The 22749-nt window shown below is 35.4% G+C and overlaps 1 protein-coding gene across 2 annotated transcripts in view; it reads left to right on the top strand.

Annotated features, from left to right (window-relative positions):
* Window positions 1-1210: 1210 nt before the first annotated feature.
* LOC121380080 (Golgi-specific brefeldin A-resistance guanine nucleotide exchange factor 1-like) overlaps window positions 1211-22749 on the top strand; it is a 42811-nt gene continuing 21272 nt past the window's right edge. For both annotated transcript variants that reach the window (XM_041508832.1, XM_041508831.1), the window contains exons 1-21: window positions 1211-1502; window positions 2162-2270; window positions 7361-7427; window positions 9089-9220; window positions 10653-10880; window positions 11325-11434; window positions 11808-12083; window positions 12557-12754; window positions 13115-13274; window positions 13925-14145; window positions 14863-14961; window positions 15366-15560; window positions 16062-16239; window positions 17103-17216; window positions 17672-17799; window positions 18292-18494; window positions 18799-18922; window positions 19745-19870; window positions 20192-20274; window positions 20836-20899; window positions 22565-22737. In XM_041508832.1, coding sequence (XP_041364766.1) covers window positions 2172-2270; window positions 7361-7427; window positions 9089-9220; window positions 10653-10880; window positions 11325-11434; window positions 11808-12083; window positions 12557-12754; window positions 13115-13274; window positions 13925-14145; window positions 14863-14961; window positions 15366-15560; window positions 16062-16239; window positions 17103-17216; window positions 17672-17799; window positions 18292-18494; window positions 18799-18922; window positions 19745-19870; window positions 20192-20274; window positions 20836-20899; window positions 22565-22737 — 2978 coding nt within the window. In that variant the 5' untranslated portion in view covers window positions 1211-1502; window positions 2162-2171. The remainder of the gene's footprint in view (window positions 1503-2161; window positions 2271-7360; window positions 7428-9088; window positions 9221-10652; window positions 10881-11324; window positions 11435-11807; window positions 12084-12556; window positions 12755-13114; window positions 13275-13924; window positions 14146-14862; window positions 14962-15365; window positions 15561-16061; window positions 16240-17102; window positions 17217-17671; window positions 17800-18291; window positions 18495-18798; window positions 18923-19744; window positions 19871-20191; window positions 20275-20835; window positions 20900-22564; window positions 22738-22749) is intronic.

Here is a 22749-nt window from a genome sequence, read left to right as displayed (position 1 = left end):
GTGTGTGTGTGTGTGTGTGTGTGTGTGTGTGTGTGTGTGTGTGTGTTTGGAATTGGGGTTTTTTGGAGGGTCTTTGGGTGTTTTTGTTTGTTTTGTTTTGTTTGTTTGTTTTTGTTGTTGAGTTTTTAGTCTTGTTTATGATTTACAGAGAATAACAAAACAGAAACAAAACAACATTACAGCACCTATACAGAATAAACTAAATGTTTAAAATACTGTTTAGTAATATACCACGATAATGGCCATAACCTACTAAATGGACCATGGATTTCAAAAAGTCTGCGTTATTTCGTAAAATAATATTTTTTACTATACAATTAAACATGTCTACATTTGCAAAAATGTATACAGTTTTACATGGGTTTTTTTTTGGGGGGGGATTGAGGGTGTTGCTAGGGGTTGTGGGTTGTTGTTGTTCTTCTTCCTGGGGGGGGGGGGGGGGGGGCAAATACGGCCGCGTATCCTACAGTCAGTTCATTTTAAATAATTGTGAGGAGTTCACTTGTTCTTTGAGGTTGTTGTTTGGGGGGTTTTTGGGTTGTTGTTTTTTTTTTTTGTTTTTTTTCTTTCTTTTTTTTTCCTGTCTTCATCTTTGTGAACATACTGAATCAAGAAAAGTAAAGGATTCGTTGTTCAACCACACCTCACAGCACAATTTTTGTGTCTAGCATGATTGTCATTTTTGACAATTTGGTCGAGATAAAGAAACAGAGGGATGATGATGATAATTATTTGCTGATAATTGCGATTATGTTGTTAATGTTTGGCATTCATTACTTTTGGAGGGGCGGGACGTAGCCCAGTGGTAAAGCGCTCGCTCGACGCGCGGTCGGTCTGGGATCGATCCCCGTCGGTGAGCCCATTGGGCTATTTCTCGATTGGTATATTAAAGGCCGTGGTATGTACTACCCTGTCTGTGGGATGGTGCATATAAAAGATCCCTTGCTGCTAATCGGAAAGAATAGCCCATGAAGTGGCGACAGCGGGTTTCCGCCCTCAATATCTGTGTGGTCCTTAACCATATGTCCGACGCCATATAACCGTAAATAAAATGTGCTGAGTGCGTCGTTAAATAAAACATTTCCTTCCTTCATCACTTTTGGAAGACGGAAACATTTCAACTTCGGTCTTTTTACGGATTCGCCCGAAGTATGCAGAAATGACACCAGTTGCGTCCCTTGGATAATTTTGCAAATAGCGCCACCTAATTCATAACCACGTCACTTGACAAGTCGTGTTTTCCCAACAACCTGGAAGTGTTGTTTGAAATAATCTGTGAATTGTTTTTCTTGATAACCGTTTCTACAGGTGACATTATGTGCACGCTCAATTTAAGACACAAAATTATACGAGGTCGGTAAAGAGAACTGGTTAAAATTGTTCGTAGTAGTCCAGTGACGGGCAGCCATGTTTTCTTTCTTGTAGCAGTTCTCAGGAAGGTGGTGGTGTGCTTACCCGACGCAGTTCACTGAACTTGTCAGTCGTCTGTTGACTGATTTCTGGTAAGATAACGTTGATAGGAATCATGGGCGTACATAGGATTTTGAAAAGGGGGGTTCCAATACATAGGATTTTGAAAAGGGGGGGTTCCAAAATAGATTGCAGAGATATTGGGCATATATTTCTATGTTGAGTAAATATAATAATGTCAGATATATTAAATTATAAAAAAAGCGATTTCAGGGGGGGGTTCGGTTGAACCCATCGAATCCCCCCCCCCCCCCATGTACGCCCATGGGAATGTAATTGTTTGTGGTGTTGTCATTGTATTTAGCTAACCATATCTCTTATAGCTTGCTAATGAATATTTAATTTTATAGATATGATAATGAATTTGTTGAATAACAATTGTATCATTAGATCTGTCATATTTGGAAATTGAATTAGAAACCACTTAGAAATATAGGCATCCAGGCCCCTATATTTGTCAGTGAATTATTGAAATGCAATGGAAATTGTTTATTATTAACTGAAAAGCAATACAACTGTTGACAGAAGAATGAAAGGTTTCACATTAAAAAATATATTTGACATTTCGATATCCTTGACCTTATTGAAAACAAACTCAACAGGGTAGACCTGTTTATCTTTATTGATAATATTAATAAAGTCTAATACTAGCTAACAGATGTTTGTATGTGTTACTTTTTATTTATTTCAGCATTTAAAAGATGAGTCCTCCCAATGGAATTTATATCATCCAGGGAGAAGTGTCGCTGGTTGTCACGGCAATGCGGCGTACCTCCAGGTGGACAACACACAGTCATCTTGTAAGTGGAAGTGTTTATAGAATTGTAGACCACCAAACAAAAGTAATATTTGTTTTAACTTGGTTCAACAACATCTCAGCACATTTTGAGCTACAATTACAAGTGTTGGGCAATTTTGACAAAAGGATGCCTGCTGCCACCATATAAGCTACTCCTACCAATTAATCAGCAAGGGAGCTTTCCCATAGACTGGGAAGTTCTTGATGTATCAATCATGGGGTACTGGTTTGGATGGGGGGTGGGGGGGACCGAGTATTAACCTTAAAACTGATCAATAATGCAATGGATAGCATTTCAGAAGAATGATCTACTGGTACATGATGACATCCCAGCCCAATTGTAGACCAGTGCTGCTGTTTTTTCCACTTTATGGAATTTAAAATGAAGTTGACTCATTGGTTAAACAGGATGCAAACTTGTACCAAATGGTTATATAGACCCAGTGATTTTCCGTGATCGTGGAAAATGGACGGAATTCCCATTGTGAAATGGAATTACGATTTTCCGCGAAGTTAAAAAAATTAATACCATTTTACTATTGCCACACACTGTAAAACTGACGATTGGCCCGTGTGCTGTACTATTGGCAAACACGTAGTGTCGTATTTACCGGTGCTACATTCAGCCAGACCGAGCGGAAAACGTAAACCAAATGGCCACATTGGGAACTAAATACTTCGCGAACGTTAGCGAAACGTTTGCTGGCTGAACTTGGGACTGGTTCACGGCTTAGTCTGTTGCGCCTGCGCAGACGGGACAGTTTTTTTTCAGGAGTAAGTTCCGTTAGCGGTTTGTCACTAATGTTTGTCATGGAAGACTGATTTTTACGTTTTGTTAACAGTGTATACACTAAGCCCCGTTGAATAAAACAGTGCACTCAATTGTTGGACAAATATGCTTTACGTAGTTGTTATAACTGTAACCTTTGCTCCGATTTTTTACTACTAATATGAAGGCCTACTTTGATTTAACAACAAATAGCGATGTATGTCGACACCAGTCAATTTTCGAACCTTTGTTTTGGTTTCGTACAAAGTAAATAAAACAGACCCAACAGTATTTTTTTTTATATATAATATATTTGACAACGGTACTTTTAATATATTTTTTTCATTTTTTAAAAATTTAATATTTAATATTTTGTCAAGAATGATGAAAAAGTAAAAAGTAAACAGCGTTGTTTGCGTGTTATGTTAATTTGTCACAGCTTGTGTTATTTAAATTGTTAATTAGGCCTACACATTGTATTCTGAAATGGAAATGAAACGGAATTTACAAAAACATGAAACGGAAAATAGTTTTTTTTGAAACGGGAAAACCACTGGGTCTAGTTATAGTCTTCCGGATATTTTGACTTTTAATGCTGAATGGTTTTACCTTATTACATAATCTGAAGCAGGCCTCTGAGAATTGTAAATTTGTGTAAACAATTTATGGGTTACGCAAAAACAAGTTTGGTAACCCATTTTGTTTTTAGGTAACCCAAAATGAAAGAAAGAAAGAAATGTTTTATTTAACGACGCACTCAACACATTTTATTTACGGTTATATGGCGTCAGACATATGGTTAAGGACCACACAGATTTGGAGAGGAAACCCGCTGTCGCCACATAGGCTACTCTTTTACGACAGGCAGCAAGGGATCTTTTATTTGCACTTCCCACAGGCAGGTTAGCACAAACCATGGCCTTTGTTGAACCAGTTATGGATCACTGGTCGGTGCAAGTGGTTTACACCTACCCATTGAGCCTTGCGGAGCACTCACTCAGGGTTTGGAGTCGGTATCTGAATTAAAAATCCCATGCCTCGACTGGGATCCGAACCCAGTACCTACCAGCCTGTAAACCGATGGCCTGCCACGACGCCACCGAGGCCGGTCACCCAAAATGAACGTAAATGATGTCATAAATTCAAGGCATGAACGAAAAATGGGTTACGCAAAATATACTTACGCAAGTAACACACAAACAAAACTATTATCGCTCAATATCAATTTTCATACACCTGTGAAGTTGATGAAGACAAAGTAGTGATGATATTAACTACTGTTATTTGTCAGTGCAGACAAAATAAATTAGTCATTCAACTGTATCACAGTAATATGGACAAATATCTAGTTTTAGTGCTCAGCAAATGCAAACCTGTTTTTCTTTGTGTTGTTTTAGTTAACAAGTCTTGTCCAAAATGTCAATAATAGTAGTAATAACATGAAGTGATAATAAATACAGATTTTCTTTGTCACTAGTTCTTGGTGTAGAGTTGATTATATTTAGGTTCCTCAAGTGTTTTCTGCTGGAAACCTATTATTTTTGCTTGGATTATTGTTATTTTTGTCACCTCGGTTGTGTTATTTTGTAAGAAAAGTTCCAGGCCAATTTTGTTGAATTTTTGTAGGTAATTGGGTACCTCGAGGGGATTGATTGTATTAAAACATTGTGTCTATAGGTGATGTGTATTGGCCTTTATCACAAATTATGTATAGTTTCTATTTATACGGCAGTTCTATGAATCTGACAAGTGTAATATTTTGAAAATGTAGATTTGATTTCTTCTGCCTATGTACAAAAAAAGTATCAAAATATTGAATTAATCCAGTACCTACTTTCAGAGGAATGGAGATTTCTACCTTTTCAGGCAATTTTGTTTTATTTCTAAAACACTAAAATCAGTGTAACTCGAGAAGTTTTCAACTTGCACAAATATTGTTTTCACTGTTATAAGCTACTCATTAGAGTGCAATAAACTGTCAATTTACTTCTTTTTTAAAAACAATTTCAGATAGATTCTTCAAATGAACGATACACATTTTTGTACTTTGTACAGGGCTTCTAGATTATGGTAGCCCCACTCCCATGGCTAGTGATATTCAATGTAGTAAATAACTACTATTGCCATGCCAGACAGGGCTTCTAGATTATGGTAGCCCCACTCCCATGGCCAGTGATATTCAATGTAGTAAATAACTACTATTGCCATGCCCGATGGCTAGTGAATTTTTGTTGTCGGATGTTGCAGTTAAAGTCTTATTTTGTAAATATGAATATCCTGCCCACACTACAACCCCCAATCCCCAGTGTTTTTAAGCTCTATCTCCCTCTTTAGGTGACATACCTGATTATTACTATTATTTAGTAAACTTGTATTAACTTAAAGTAAAGTACGGCTAGTACATTTTTTAAATCACTGATCCCATGGCTAGTGGATTTTATAAAAATTTATAGACGCGCTGCTTTCAGAGTATGACAAATATTTTAAAAAGTCACTAGCCACAGGGCTAGTGGGTTTGTGAAAACCACTAGCCCACCAAGATAAAGCACTAGCCCAAATTCCTGATCAGTTATAACTGGATTTTTATATAATTTTTGTAACATTACACATTTACGAGTATAACAGTAAAATAAAACAAACATTTAAATCATGTTGCAACTTTCAGTTTTTTGTCGTGGTGTTGTAAGTTTGTTTTTTTGTCAAGTATGATCCATTGTCATTGTTCCGTTTTCGCTCTCGCTCTCATTTCTCCCTCCCTCCCCCCCCCCCCCCCCCCCCCCCCCGGGAAAAATAATTGAGCAAACTCATGGTTGATATCTAAAACCACTATCAAAATAATTAAGTTTAAATGAGGGTACGACAGTGTGACACACGGTAATGGATGGTTCAGTGTATTCGGTAGTGTGTTATAAATTTAGGGCCCTACTATTTATGTCGCCAGGAACAGTGATTTCAATTGCTAAAATATAGGGCATTATAGACCGATATCAAAAGAATATAACAGCGACATCTAATCCGTTGTTAGTTGATGAACAAAAAAGGTATCATCTTGTATCGGCAGCTGTGACGCATTATCCAGACCGCTACACGTCAATAGGCCAAGCAGAGTCACTGTATGTGCGGTTACCATTAAAGTAAATTGTTGTCAGTGAAGTGTTAAATTAGAAAACAATACTAGTAGGTAAATAAAACAAACACTGAAATTCAAAGCATGGCTGGGGTTTACTTGATTGAGATTAACCTGTCATCGCGATTGGTGATTTTAAAGTTCTTAGCCTAAAACATGTGCGAGATTAACCACCATGTGACGTGTCCAACCAATCAAAACACGCATGTCATTAGACTTATTTCCTGTGCCAGAAACTTGAAAGGGAAAAGTAAACAGTGCATGCTGTAACTGTGACGATGTAGAGATAGCATGTTACTGCAGTTTGCAGACCTAGATCAAGTTGATTATTATTATATACTGATTGTGTTGTTGATATTATTCGATGACAAACGTCACAATGAATTTTATTAAACAAAATTTCAGCCGAGAGAAAAAAAAAAAAAAAAAACCCACGATCGAGCGATAAGTAAGGGGGTGGAAACCACTCGCCCACGGAGCAAGTGCTTTTGTGTTTCTCACTAGCCCGAACTTAAAAAACACTAGCCACTGGCATCGGGCTAGCGGATTTGTCGCAAACTCTGGCTGCTTTGTATCTTTAAATCTATGACGTTGACAGAAATAAAATTTATGTTAGGATTAATAATGTACTGCTTTGTTAATGTGTTTCAAAGTAAGAAACAAGTGCAATGTTATTTGTTAATATGGAAAGACATTTAATGAAATAGCTTAACCAAGATACATTCTGCATGCGTGACAACTGGTCGAAATGCAGTGGGCAATAGTCAACTCTTGTGTGTAAGAGGTCAGCCATCGATAGCTGGCCCTGTTCGTAAAGGGCCCGTATAGGCTTTTAGGTGTGGTGTTTGTAAAAAGTATTATTGTTGTTTGTAAATTAAGTTCTAGAACGATTTGGCTGAAATGTGGTAGTTTGTTAGGGAACAGTGTGTGGATGTGGTGGGGTAATTATTCATATAATTAGATAATATAAGTAAGTCTGAGTAATAAGTGACAGTATGTGCATGTATGTGGGTTGGAAGGTTGGGGGGGGGGGGGGGTAATTATTGACAGTATGTGCATGTACGTGGGTTGGAGGGGGTGTAATTATTGCTGTAATTAAATAACGTATAAATATGTCTGAGTAATGTATAGCTATCATAGCTTGGGAATCCATCATTACTGCTTGCGGTTATATTTTATTGTTGTTATTATTCAGGATGAAGATGCCGATCCACTGTTAAGCAGTTTCTCTCAGCTCAAAGATGTGCTGAATAGCATCACAGGTAATAGAATTGTTCTGGTAATTCATTTTAGCATTTTGTCTGTTATCTGTAGGGGCGGGACGTAGCCCAGTGGTAAAGCCCCCATTTGATGCACGGTCGGTTTGGGATCGATCCCTGTCAGTGGGCCCATTGGGCTATTTCTCGTTCCAGCCAGTGCCCCACGACTGGTATATCAAAGGTCGTGGTATGTGCTATCCTGTCTGTGAGATGGTGCATATAAAAAAAAAACTTGCTACTAATGGGGAACATTTTTAGCAGGTTTCCTCTCTATGACTGTCAAAATTACCATATGTTTGACATCCAATAGCCAGTGATTAATAAATCAGTGTGCTCTAGTGGTGTCATTAAACTAAACAAAAAAAAAATCTTCTTTTTTTTGGGGTCTGTTATCTGGAACATCTGTTAGTTGAACAAACATAATTAATATTTTCTTTTACATATTCAGTTTATTGGTTTCTCATTGAAAAACAACCTGCAGTAGCCAATAATTAATAAATCAATGGTCTCTAGTTGTGTCACTAAACAAAACAAGTCTGATTTATACATGTAAAACAGTAAACTTATTGTTTGGAAGGAACCGATTCGACGAAGATACCAGAACATACTTTTTCATAGCATCAACTTATTTTTATGAGGTTACATGAATTTCATATACCGTATATCTTCGCCTGTAAGTCGATCTCGGCTATGTCGAGTCCCTAATTTCAAGCCCTGAAAACTTATTTTTTTATTGACCCGTTTATAAGTCGACCCATGAAAAACTACTTATAAATATTGAAATATTTCTTATTTTCAGCACATGAGAACAATAATATTTGAACAAAAGAAAATTATTTTACAAACTTCGGTTTTCACGTTTTGTACATCGCAATATAATCAGACTATTCCAATCAAATTATCATTATTACATAGCATCAAAACGAAATATTCCCTTAGTAGAGAGTGAAAGCTGTTTGACTGTTACTGTATAGTACTGTACAGATGGTTTTGTGCACAGACAACAACTTTATTTATAAACACTGACAACAGATCACTACGATAAAACTGAAAGTATCACGTTTTGCCGCCATATTAATACATGTAAGGAGGATAACTCTGGAAAGTACACTGGTTTTTGTACCAAATGATGTGTGTCCCTATTGCTCTAGATAGTGAACTGCAGAGATCAGTCTATTTTAAGGGAAAGCTCAGTAATATTCATGAAGTTAATCACCGCCAAAACATTGTTTGAACAACCATTAATGCCAGTGACCAGATTTCAAAATAAACTCAGGCAACAGGTAGTTAGTATTGTTTACATTTTTACTATTAGTGATGACTGTTAATTTAACTAAGTGGACTGTTGTCTTGGCATGTGAGTGAGATCGTACGCCTTTTCGCATAACCAAAACCGTTCTGATGCAAAAAAAAAAGGTTATAAAAAATAAATGTGTCAAATTAACATATTTGAGTATAAATACATGGCATACTTCAACAATAAAACTTGTAAAATAATCCCCAAAACAGTAATATTTTTTGGTGAATTTTTTTTACCCTCTTTTAAGTCGACCCCCCAAGTTATAAAATAATTTTTGGGTGAAAAAAATTCGACTTATAGGCGAAGATATACGGTAGTTCTTTTTGTGTTTCATGTTTTTTTTAAATTTATGTTTCGTTTCCAGCTTTGGATGAGTTGGAACCGAATGTTTTTCTGAGTCCGTTTTTAGAGGTGATTCGTTCCGAAGACACAACTGGTCCGATAACCGGCTTGGCTCTGACATCAGTGAACAAATTCCTGTCCTATGGACTTGTCGGTAAGCTTTTTCTTCCAGCATTGTAACTAGAGCTGAAATCAACATTGTCAAAGAGTATAGTTGATCTTTATTACGTATATAATACAGCTCTTTGACAGTGCACTTCTAATAACCCAAATTTCCAAAATTGTTATCACATTCACAGTATTTTATGCCAGTTCAAATAGTCGACTGGTGAAATCAGTGATATATTATTATTTCAGATACCATATAAAAATAGTGATATGAGTATTAAACTATTATTTATGGTCGATGACAGTCACTTCCCACATCCTCAGTTTGGCTTCATACACAATAAATATAACATATCTTAACATTATTTTACTTAGTGGTAAATTTTATAAATGATAAAACTTTTACATCATAATATTTTCTTCAAAAACACTGAAATGCACATGGTTATCTTGAAACAAAACAAATTTCAAAAGCATTTTTACCTTGAAAGTTATCCAACATTCTAAACATGGAAGCATTATGCACTCATTTAGAAAACTGACATCATTTAAATTTAAAACCAGTAATTTTATTATAATGCTTCACCACATTAACTGAAAAAACTGATTAGTCCCCTTCACTCGGGTCAATCATAATAATTTCATATTGAGCACACAATGCTGTTTACATGTTGGTATGTTTGAATTTTTCACAATTTTAGACAAAATTTTAACTTTTTAAAGTGTAAAAAGATGAAAGCAAAAAAAAGTATCATTCATATTATTACCAAAGTGGTGGGGCATAGACCAGTGGTAAAGCACTCGCATTATGCATGATCAGTTTAGTCTATTTCTCGAACCAGCCAATGCACATTGACTGGTATATCAAAGGACCTTAGTGCTTTCCCTAGAAATTTGGCACGGCATGGTAGATTAACCACTTTCAGGGCATTTTCACAATTTTTAGGGCACTTTTTTTAAATTAATTTTTTAAAATAATAATGAAATTAAAATAAATGTAATTAATGTGTTTGCTTTAATAAATGAATTGCACAGTATATACCAGGCATATTATTATAATACATTTTTCTAAGTGTTTTGTAACGGCAGTTTTAGAATTAATTACTGAAAAAGGCTTGTTTAATCTCAGGGCAGCATGGTGCTAGATTATTGAGGCATGGTGCCGCACCATGCTAAAACAAGCTAGAGAAAACACTAGACATAGGATGGTGCATATAACAGATCTCTTGTAATTAATGAACAAAATGTAGCGTGTTTTCTCTCTAAGACTGTCAGAATTATCAATTATCAGATCCCTTGTTGTTAATAGGGAAAATGTAGCGGGTTTCCGCTAAGACTGAGTAAAAATATTACCAAATGTTCGACATTCAATAGCTGATGATCAATAACTCAACGTGTTCTAGTGGTGTCGTTAAACGAAACAAACAAACTTTTACACGATGCCATTTTTATCATTGTGTTTTTAAAATTAATTTCAGACCCGATGAGCGAGATGGCTGCAGCTGCGATAGAGAACGTTGCGGACGCTGTGACCCACGCGCGGTTCGTGGGGACGGACCCGTCATCAGACGAGGTGGTGCTCATGAAGATCCTGCACGTGTTGCGCACGATGCTGCTGTGCACGGCCGGCATCCTCCTCACCAATGAGTCTGTCTGCGAGATCATGCAGTCCTGCTTCAGAATCTGCTTCGAGATGAGGCTCAGTGGTCAGTGGGGGTTTTCATTTTATCAGGCTGATAATTTCCTCTAGCCCAGATAAAAAATTCACTACCTGAGACAGAGGGCTAGTGGGTTTGTCAAAACCTGACTACATTGGGTGGTTTGGCATTGTGGGCCATAACAAGAGTATACAACAGTATAACGGGGGAGGGGGAGGGGGAGTGAGCCAAGAAAAAATTAAATAAGAGAAAGTGTTATGTGGTTTAAAAGTGCCATATTTGTCTAGCGTAACACCTTATAATATTGTGCATTCATTTGTGGGCGTTTTTGTTTTTTACTTCCTTGGTTTGGCCCAGGTATTACTTTTCTATATTGATGTACATTTTAAAACTGGCGCAATTATTTGGGATTTCATTGAGGCCACTAGCAAATGATGTTTCAATTTTGTATTGTTTCATGGATAGTTTATGTAAAATATTTGTTTTTAACAGAATTGCTTCGTAAAGCTGCAGAACATACTCTGATGGATATGGTTCAACTTCTGTTTACTAGACTTCCACAGTTTAAAGAAGACACCAAATGGAGTGCCAACATGAAAAAGGTCAGTACTTTGGGAGTTATATTTGAATTTAAAGTATTTTATATTGGAATTAATGCTCAAATGCAATGGAATGTTGAAGAAAATTCAGAGTTTTATTGTATCCTAAATCAAATGAGGCCTACAGGTCACATGGAAACATGTTTCTGGTTTTGTGTCATGTGGTCGTCCTACATGTGTAGCCAAATTCGAAAGCAAATGCATGCAATTAAAGGCTCATTTGAGAACATAGAATTTATTATGAAATGCAATTGCCAATTTCATTTTCACTTCATGCTTAAAACAAAGCTGTTATTTTTGGTTCTGTAGGTAATAAATTTGTGTCTATTTTGTACTGAAGTCCATATTTTTATTTTGTAAAATTATAATTTTACAGTTGAAAATGAGAGCGGGTGTTGTGGACCCATCAAGACTCTCCAAGCGAAAACGTTCACCTAAGCCGCGAACCAAGAAGAATCACTCACAACAGCAGCATGGTACTGATGGCACCAAGACGCAGCCAGCCATTTCAGAGAACGCTGAAGATCTGACCGATTGTGTCATGCAGATGGAAGTCTCTGAATTCGAGCATATTGCAAACGATCGAGTTATAGCAACGACTCCAGTAGCAACAACAGATGAGGGGGTTATTGATATAGCAAAAAGTTTTGAGGTATGGATAACCTACCTGTTCAATGGAGCTAAAATTTCACTCTCTATCTGATCATATTTGAATATAAAAAATTTCAACATTTACAACATAATCTCACTCACTCACTCACTCACTCACTCACTCGCACACACAAGAGTCCATCTCTCTATCTCTCTCTCTGCTTCTTTCTTTCTCAAGTGCAAACAGTCGGTCTATTTTTATTTGTTAATTTAAATTTAATGAATTATAAAGTGTTTGCCAAATGTTTGAGAAAGCCACTAGCCCTCACAGAAATTTTGGATAGTGCCCTATGTATTATAGTAAGCTGATAATTTCCACTGGTCCAGGCCGTAACTTGAGTAGCCTGGACTCTGTGGTAGTGGATTTGTTGAACCCTGGTATTACTGGTTTCTTGATTATTGTAAACAATAAATGACTACTTACACATGTATCCTAATTAACTTTGACACTCAGCTTTATTCATGTTTCTTTAGGCAGCATCCCGGGATGACCAAGAACAATACCAGCTTGTCGTACCTCATGACATCAAGGAACAGGTGACAGAGGCCACAGACAGACCTCCAACAGAGGGAGCCGATCAAGGGGAAGAACTCCAGTCAGAAGCAGCTAATAGTGTTCCATGTGATAGTGCTATTGTGACTCTGACAGTGCAAGAGGACACAGTTTTAAAAGTATGAAGACATTTATTTATACATTACTATTTTACATTTACATCATATTTTGTTGGTAAAAAGGGTTGAGAGAGAAAATCATTGTTAGGACGGAAGGTAGTGCAATATTTAATGGTCGCCAAGTTGATAATGAATTGACTTTTTCTGCAGGTACTATGGTGGGTTTTTTCCTTTTTTTTTGTTTTTGTTTTATCCGATTTCAATTTTACACAAATTACACTGGTTTTACAGAATTGTATACATAATAGTTCCATATACTTACCTTCTATGACACCCAATAGGCGATGTGTATTTTTGTGCTGTGGCCTCGTTGAATATTCATTCATTCAATTTTACACTAGGTTGTATTTTCTTTTTCAGAAATGTCCGAGTGACTCAGAGTTGACCTCTGACCTTGGCGATGACAACGAGTCGATACAGTCCACCACTGATTCCATAGATACGGCTTCCTCATTCCAGGAGAGTGATTTCATAAATCCGAAAGGGGTTCGCTTTACGCAGATTCAGGGCTACAGAGAAGGTACATTGATCAGAAGCTATCATCTGTTTTGTTGCAATGCTATTTTTGTTGACTTGTTCCCAATTTATTAGCAGGTTTAGATTTTTTATGATTAGGAGAATTGTTGGCTACACATTTGTAGCCACAGTTACCCCACATAATAGTATGTAACTTTAATAGAACATTTTATGTTTCTCCATCAACTGGAAGAAAATGTGCCTGTTGTAAATGAGACATTTTAAAGATTTGCAATAATACCTTTGGGTTAACCATGTTAGACACCTTTTTTTCTTTCTTTTTGTTTTGACATCAAATAGTCATAGTGTAGAATGTTACAAAGTGTCGTTAAATAAATATTTCATTCCTTTTTTTAAATAGGAACATTTCATCGAAAGGCTAAAAAGCTCATTGTTGACATACTTGCACAGGCACTTTTTATTTCATTTGGATTAACTACTATAAAACCCAATTTACATTTTAATTTTAATTTTAATTTTGTATTGATGTTGATCATCAATTCATAAATATTTGTACCATTATTTGACACCCAATAGCCGGTATATTTTGGTGCTGCAGTGTCCTAAAATATTTATTCATTCATATGCTATAAAATCCCAAAACATTTGCCGATATTTCAGTAGAAAAGTGTATCATGTAAAATAAATTTTCAGGATCATACCCTCTGATTCCATATGGACTGCCATGTGTACGAGAGTTGTACCGGTTTCTAGTGTCGCTGACGAACCCGATCGATCGTCACAACACGGACGTGATGATTCACATGGGACTCAGTCTTCTGACCGTGGCACTGGAAGCTGGCGCTGATCACATCAGCTCGTTCAACTCGCTGCTGTATCTAGTCAAGGATGAAATGTGCCGCAACTTATTCATGGTATGTATTCACATGTATTTTCAATGTTTTGTAAAATGGTAAAAGTAAGTATAATTCATTAAAATTGTCATATTAGTTTTAATACCTTTCAGTTGAGAATCATAACTAAAAACTTTTTTTTTTTTAATTAATTTTTTGTGTAGTAAGGTGTGATAACAATATAGTTTCAGCTGTGTAATCTGGGCACTTTTTTCAAAATTTACACATCTATCTTGTTGACTTTATTCATCTAGACATGATAAATTTGTTTCATACTACACTACTACACTGGGACTATTGGCAGAGTTTTCTTTTTACACACACACACACACACACACACACACACACACACACACACCAAAAAACATTACAAAAATTTCCTCATTTTCTATGTGTTCTGAAATGCCAGCATCCTCCATCTTTGTAGGTTGTTTTTGTTGGGGGTTTTTCAAATTGAATGGGTTGGCCACTTTCCATGGGAACCACTATTGGTTAATAATTCTTATATCCCATAATTTCAGAATTTACTCTTCCCGAAAATGTATGATTTAGTTGGACATTTTCAATACGGATACTCAAATTTTTTTTTTTTATAAGTAAGGTACCTTTTATTTGGTGACAACTTAGTGGGTTCAACTCTTTTTAATTAGAGATAATATTTTTGTGGCATTTTGTTAGTATCATTGAAGAGAAGCTGTTTTCTTATATGGCATTGTCATATTGTTTTCTTTATTTTAGCTGTTGCAGGTAGAACGCTTGTCGCTGTTTGCTGCATCTCTCAGGGTCTGCTTTCTCTTGTTCGAGTCGATGAGGAGTCATCTTAAACTGCAGCTAGAGGTAGCAGATTCTTCTTTATTTACAGTATATAATCTCTCAAAGTTTAGTTGGATTAATGGGGTTGACATACATTTGTTTTTGGGGGGGATTATTAATTTTAATTTTGCCTGAAACCGTAGTTGTTTATGGGCATGTTAAAATAATTCAAATTTTTTTTTTAGTTTTATAACTATGCCCAAATAAGTGATAATATGGACAGAAATGACTGGCCTTTGCTTTCTTTTTCCTTTCCTCATCAAATCCTCTGATCAGTATTAATGTTTTGAGGGTTGAAAGAAAGAATTTAGTCTTAAAATGAAAACAGGTACCTAAATTAGACATAAAATGAAGTTAATTGATATCAATGCTGGCAGTTTTAAGTCTGAACCACACTGGATAATCCTTTTTCTTATTTTTATTTTCAGAATTTCTTGATCAAGCTGAGTGACATTGTGATCTCGGAATCCCCGAAGGTGTCGTATGAGGTTCGTGAGATCACACTAGAGTCGATCGTACAGCTGTGGAGGATTCCCGGGCTTGTCACTGAGCTTTATCTTAACTACGACTGTGATCTCTACTGCTCCAACCTGTTTGAAGAAGTCACCAAACTTCTCTCCAAGGTAAGAAAGAAAACACATTGAGCTTTTCTTAGACAAAATATACTTTTGTTTGGCTGATTTACAGTATGTTAAGTTGGTCAGAAATTAAGAATGAAATCGATGTTTTTCACATTTGTGTGTCGCAAAATGAGCTTTGGTTCAGTACGGTTAAAAAATTTGGGTTTTTTTAATAGTTATGCTGCATTCATTTGGTGCTTGTGAATATCGTGAATTCACAAGTTCCAAATTGTGAACATGACTTCACCAAGTGGAGAGCGTTCAGGCGATTTATAGACAAGTCTGCACTGTCACTCCAGTCTCACATACCCTAACTCATAATTGCAAGAATAATTTGTGTTTATTCTGCCATTTTTCTACGAGTTGTGAAGATTGAGATAGAAAATCCTACCGCATTTCACAAGTTGTGTTCACAGGTTATTTCGCCAAATGTATGCCCTTCACAACTTCAACGTACACAGCCATATATTGTATCTTTCTCAAGTGAGTGATTTTTTTTTTCAGAATGCGTTTCCGGTGTCGGGACTGTTCACGACTCACCTTCTATCGCTGGATGCTCTGTTGACGGTCATTGACAGTGTGGAGCAGCACTGTCACAGCAGAATCCTCAACTTGAACAAATCAGCATCGGGAAGTCAGCTGGCAGACAGCGAGGAAAAGACTCCAAACGATGGTCCTGAATGTAAGCATAATCAATACTAGACATACTCACAGCTTGTGTTTTAAACATTAAACGGGCTGCCCCAAATTTACTGCCATTAAGATGTTTATGACTAACAATGTTCTTTTATTAACTAAACTAATATATTAAATATATTTTCTTGTTTAGAATATTGGTGTGTTTCTGATTGGCCAAATGTATGTAATAGCTCAAAATGGATATTAATTATAAAATCATTGGTAGTTGAAGTCTAGCTTGATGATAATTATTAGAAATATATTGAATAGGCACTGATATTCTAACGAAGAAAATATATATAATTTTACAGCAAACCAAGGCCAGTCCTTCAAAGCATAACCAGACAGTTAACTATCTAATGATACAGATTATACCAGTAAGCTTTATATATAGAGGATTCGTCACAAGTATTTTTTAATATGGAAAATATCAACCGAGTCAATGTTAATCGGCAGAGCCTCGACAAATACTGATTAACTAGACGGGGTTGATATTTTACATATTAAAAAACACGAGTAGCAAATTCTATTTATTCTATAACACTTCTAAAATAACATTTTAATTCAGTTTTTTAGTAAATCACAGTACTGAATTCGCTACCATCGATAATATGATGTCATCACAATTAGCACAGATTAGTTTGACGTCACGCATTTTAAACAAATGTTTGAAAACGTTACGCTCAGGTACACAGGTCTTGTTAGCTTGTAAGCAAATGACCCATCCACAGCAACACATTACCTAGAGACCTTGCAAATTTGCATACCATTAACCGGGTTAATAAAGTAAATTATGACATGGATATCATGGGTAAGTTATAGGATAAATATGTATATGTATACAAACAATTTTGGTTTTATTTTCAGTGAAAACTGGCGATGCAGGAACAAACTACGAGAATGAACAGTCCGAGTCGAGATTGCTGGGTCCTCCAACCACTGGATACTGCATGGCTCAGCAGGCCAAACAGTACACACAGGGTTTGTAATCCATCACAGCTTTCTTCTTAAATATTGTTCATGCAAGTTTTTGTTTTTTGTTGCCTGTCAGTATTAAGTGCATTGATAGTTTGTAGGTTTTCCAAGTCTCATCTATTTACAAGGGTATGATTTAAGCTTTCATGTGGGGAAAAAATTATATGTGAAAGACCCATTTCTTGGAAGGTTTCAATTCTAATATGACTAAATAATACAACAAATAAAGATCTTGATTAAACAATGTGCTAATGTGTTGGTCCATTCTGTATTCATTCAGGTTTATAAGATAATTAATAATATGAATTGTCTCCCTCTAAATATTAAATTTCCTTGGATTATTTTAATTAATAGCTATTTTTATCATGTCAAATACCTGTTAAAAGTTTGTGAAAACAGTAAACATTTTAATAATAGTCCATCATGATTTGATTTTCATTGTCTTTTGATTTATATTTCAGATTGGTCAAAAAGCAACAAGGTGCCAAAAGAATCTAAGAAAGGACCACAGATAAAGCCAAACAGAATGAGGATCACATCAAAAATACCAACTCCAGAGGAAATATCAATTATCAAGCACAAGAAAAAGGTAAAATAAAAACAGTATTTTACCCTGAAATGTTTATATTATTTTATCATATGATGTACTACATTTAACACGCTCAAGAACATTAACTATAGATGATCTAAGACATCAGGTGCAGTCTGGACTATTTGTAATAAACAATATTTATTATCAAAATTTAATACCTTTACAGTTGCAATAAAAATATACAAGTGTGACTGTTTATTTGTATATGGACCATTTTTGTGAAATGCTTAAATCATTGTTTAAAATATTGTGGGGAGATGGGTACGGAAAGATGAAGTATGCATCCATATTCATTATTGGAGATTTTTTTTCACAATTAAACTGTTTTGAAAGTAGTACTCCCAAAGTGAATATTTTAAAATAAAGGGGTGGAGTTGAGAGAAGAGAATGCTATTTTCATAGCTAGGTATATATTTTTCTTAAGTGTTGTGTTCATAGTAACTTCTTTCTGTCATTTTTAAAACAATATTTGAATGTTGAAACTTCCAGCTGTATCAGATGGGTACGGAACTGTTCAACAACAAGCCATCGAAGGGGATTGCGTTCCTCCAGGAGCAGGGTCTGTTTGCCACGCCCCTTGAAGAGGGGGAGGTGGTCAGCTTCCTGAAGGAGAACCCCAAGCTGGACAAGAAGATGATTGGAGAATACATTGCCAACAAGAAAAACAAAAACGTCCTGGAAGCATTTGTTAAGTGAGTTTACTGATATTTTGATGTCATTATTTGTCACATATACGAATAAGAACTGGTGACCAAAATTATAGATTCTATCATTTGTCCATCCTGAAGAAAAGCTTTAAAAATATATATATATAGTAAAATAATGTGTAATTACACTTTTCTTTTTTATTGATATAAAAGGGTAAGAAAACTAAGAAGTAAATTAATATTTTAACATAGCTGTCTTTAAATTTGACACAAAAAATTCTTGACCGACAAGAAAAATAAAGTGTAAAACTTGCGGACCTTCTTTACTAACAAAGAATCTTTATTATAGATCATTCAACTTTGAGGATATCCGCATTGACGAAGCACTTCGCTGGTACCTCGAAGCATTTCGATTACCTGGAGAGGCACCGGTCATTTCATTCCTTATGGAGCACTTTGCTGATCACTGGCATGTAAGTACACTACAGTGTTTTGTTTGTGTTGTTTTATCAAATTGCATTGAGAACATGTCACATTAAACTTCATACTACATATAGCAGGGTTGTTTTAAAGTTGAATTTGGCAAATCTGTTTCATTACTAATTTGCTGAAAAGCTAATTCGATAATTGTCTGTTTTTACTGTTTGGCTAAATAAAACTTGAATTTGGTGACAGATTTTCTTAGCAAATTTGCCAAATTGTTGATATTTTATGGGTTTTTGTTTGATTGAAAAAAAATAAAACACATGCCCATAATTCATTTTTAAGGTTTTGGGGTTTTTTAAAAAATGTATTGAATAAAATATGTGCAAGATTATTTGTTCTGTTCAGAATACATGGTACAGGGTTCACATCGTTGATATTTTTTACTTACCCATATGTTATAAAAAGTATTATTAACTTACATTTCAGACATGCATTATCTCATTTATATAATGTAAAATTAATTGTTATGTTTATTATTTACAAAAAGTAACATGTTTTATTGCCCATTTATCTCTGTTTCTTGCCAAATGAAAATATCTCATTAAGACTTACAAATTTGTATTAAGTTGAAAAGACAAAATTAAAAAAAAAAATGTTCCTATCGACTTTTGCGATGTTTTTATTATTTTTAAAACCATGACATGATTTACATATAAATTATAAAGTTAATGGTGGTCAATGCATATTACTCGAATATAGTATCAATGAAAATAGTAAAATGTGTACCAGTCTAGCTATAGACATATGCTTAAAAATAAGAATGCTGTATTAATTGAAGTCAAATACAGTTAGCATGATTTTGATTACAGAAAATGAACGGAGAACCATTTGCCAATGCTGACGCAGCCTTCACCTTGTCGTACGCTGTTATCATGCTGAATGTCGACCAGCATAACCACAATGTGAAGAAACAAAACACCCCAATGACAGTTGCAGTAAGAAGTCATTTTTACTCAGTTATCATTCATTGTTAAAATTAAAATGACATTTTATTTGCTTCTTTTTACTTTTAAACTTTACAGTAATACAGAATTGAAATGTAGTTTGGGTTTTTTCATGTATATTAATTATTTGGGCTTTTTTTTACACTAGGAAATAAAATGTTTGTGCAATAAATGTATTCTAAAACATCTTTATTTAAAGTAATATTAACTTTATTGTTATTTTAATACTAGCTGTGTATACAATATATTTTACATTTAAAATAATAAATTATTATTATCCTCCAATGCATGCTATGTTTTGACTGTTTGTAGGAATTCAAGAAAAATGTGTCTAAAACAAATGGAGGTCAAGATTTTGATCCAGACATGTTAGACGACATCTATCAAGCAATACGGTAAAACACTGCAACACATCTTGTAAATGGTCAATAGGTTTCATATTTTAAATTGTCATTAGTGATGCAGCTGACTACTACATTTGCCTGACAATGGCCTGATAGTCTAGAATAATTTAGATTGTGGATTCTACTTTTAGAAAAACTTAAAATATTTGTGAAAGATGGCCATTATTAGGGCCTGAGGCCATGTAAAAAGTAATGTCTTTATTTTAGAAGTCCAATGCCATGTAACCATAATTAAAATGTGTTGAGTGCTTTGTTAAATAAAATATTGCTTTCCTGTCCTTTTTTTTAAATTCTGGAAATGAGTAATAGTTGACAGATTTTGTACAAACTGAATATTTGTTATCACTTGTTAAAGATTAGAGGATAAACCAATATGATCAGGTTACAGAATATGAGTGGACATAGCATAGTTGTGTCCATGTCACATTTTAGATATATTAAAGTGGCAGGTAAGGCAGTTTACATTATGTGATATTGCTGTTTTGTAATACTCAAAATGTTTTTAGCTTATGAAAATTAAAACCATCACTTGTTTGGGGTTTTTATTCTCAGAAATGATGAGATTGTAATGCCGGCCGAGCACACGGGTCTAGTGAAAGAAAATTACTACTGGAAGGTAACAATGATTTTCACTTGTGTGTATTTATTATTAAACAGCGCGGGACGTAGCCCAGTGCTAAAGCGTTAGCTTGATGCGTGGTCGGTCTGAGATCGATCCCCATCTATGGGCCCATTGCGCTATTTCTCATTCTAGCCAGGGCAACACGACTAGTATATCAAAGGCTGTGGTATGTGCTATCCTGTCTGAAATAGTGCATATAAAAGACCCCTTCCAACTAATGGAAAAATGTGGGTTTCCTCTCTAAGACTATTTCTAAATTACCAAATGTTTGATAAATCAGTGTGCTTTAGTGGTGGTGTTAAAGAAAACAAACTTTCTTGGGGGGAGTTGACATGATAAAAAGTAAAAGTTATTTACGAAGTGAAAAGGTGAGATATAAATATGAGTTTTCCAGCATCAGTGTCAACTTTGCATTAAAGTTTTACCTTTAGATCAGTTTCTCAGTGAAACTTGGTTCATAGTTATGCCTATGGATGCTCATCACAGTGCATTGAACTATTTTAGGAAAGGTGAGACCTATAATTCATAGAATTGTTAAAATAACACCAATTTTAAAGTCCAGCAATTAGCTTCAAAACATGGTAATATTATTACATTATGTAAATAATCATAGAAAAATCCTTTAGGTCATGAAAAATGTCTAGACAAGTCATGGAATTTGGTTGATAACAAAATATTCATGACCTTATTCTCAGCTCTTTAACTTTAACCATCTATTGGCAAACGGTTTGGCCACATATCTCAACAACTAGAGGTGTATCTGGGAGACCTGATTGCTAGTAAAAGAGGGTTTTCCGGTGTAATTTGAAAGAATATGTTGTTATCTCAACAACCAGAGGTGTGTCTGGGAGACCTGATTGCTAGTAAAAGAGTGGGTTTTCCGGTGTAATTTGAAAGAATATGTTGATATCTCAACAACCAGAGGTGTATCTGGGAGACCTGATTGCTAGTAAAAGAGGGGGTTTTCCGGTGTAATTTGAAAGAATATGTTGATATCTCAACAACCAGAGGTGTGTCTGGGAGACCTGATTGCTAGTAAAAGAGGGGGTTTTCCGGTGTAATTTGAAACAATATGTTGTTATCTCAACAACCAGAGGTGTATCTGGGAGACCTGATTGCTAGTAAAAGAGGGGTTTTTCCGGTGTAATTTGAAACAATGTGTTGATACTTTGGGGTGGGATTTAGCTCAGTCGATGCTTGCCTGATGTGCTTGTATCGCAGGATCAAACCATCTCTGTGGATCCATTCAACTGATTGGGTTTTTTCTCGTTCCAACCAGTGCACCAGAACTGGTCAACGGCCATGGTATGTGGTTTCCTGTCTGTTGGAAAGTGCATATAAAAGATATGTTACTGCTAATGGAAAAATGTAGCAGGTTTCTTCTGATGAATATATGTCAAAATTATTAAATGTTTGGCATCCAATAGCCGATGATTAGTCAATCAAGGTGCTCTAGTGGTGTCGTCAAACAAAATAAACTTTTATCTTCTACTGTCTAAACAAAGGTTAACACAAACGTTTTATAATTGCTACTACAGGAGTGGGTTCCTCCAATGTGATTTGAGACAATCTGTTGATAATTGATGTGTGCTAATTGCTTTAACTAAAAAAAAAGTAGTAAAATTTAAAAGCAATTTTTAAGAATTATTTTTATTTCAGGTTCTGTTAAGACGTGGAGCCACTAAAGAAGGAATTTTCCTTCACGCTCCGACTGGCGCGTTCGACCACGAGCTGTTTACTCTGGTGTGGGGATCAACAGTGGCGGCCATGTCGTTCGTCTTTGATAAGAGCTCCGATGAATCTATAATACAGAAATCCATTGCTGGATTCAGGTAGAGGCAGAT

This window comes from Gigantopelta aegis, chromosome 8 (assembly GCF_016097555.1).
Source record: "Gigantopelta aegis isolate Gae_Host chromosome 8, Gae_host_genome, whole genome shotgun sequence".
NCBI lineage: Eukaryota > Metazoa > Mollusca > Gastropoda > Neomphalida > Peltospiridae > Gigantopelta > Gigantopelta aegis.
Note: the sequence above shows the minus strand (reverse complement) of the source record. Positions and strands in the feature narration are given on the sequence as shown.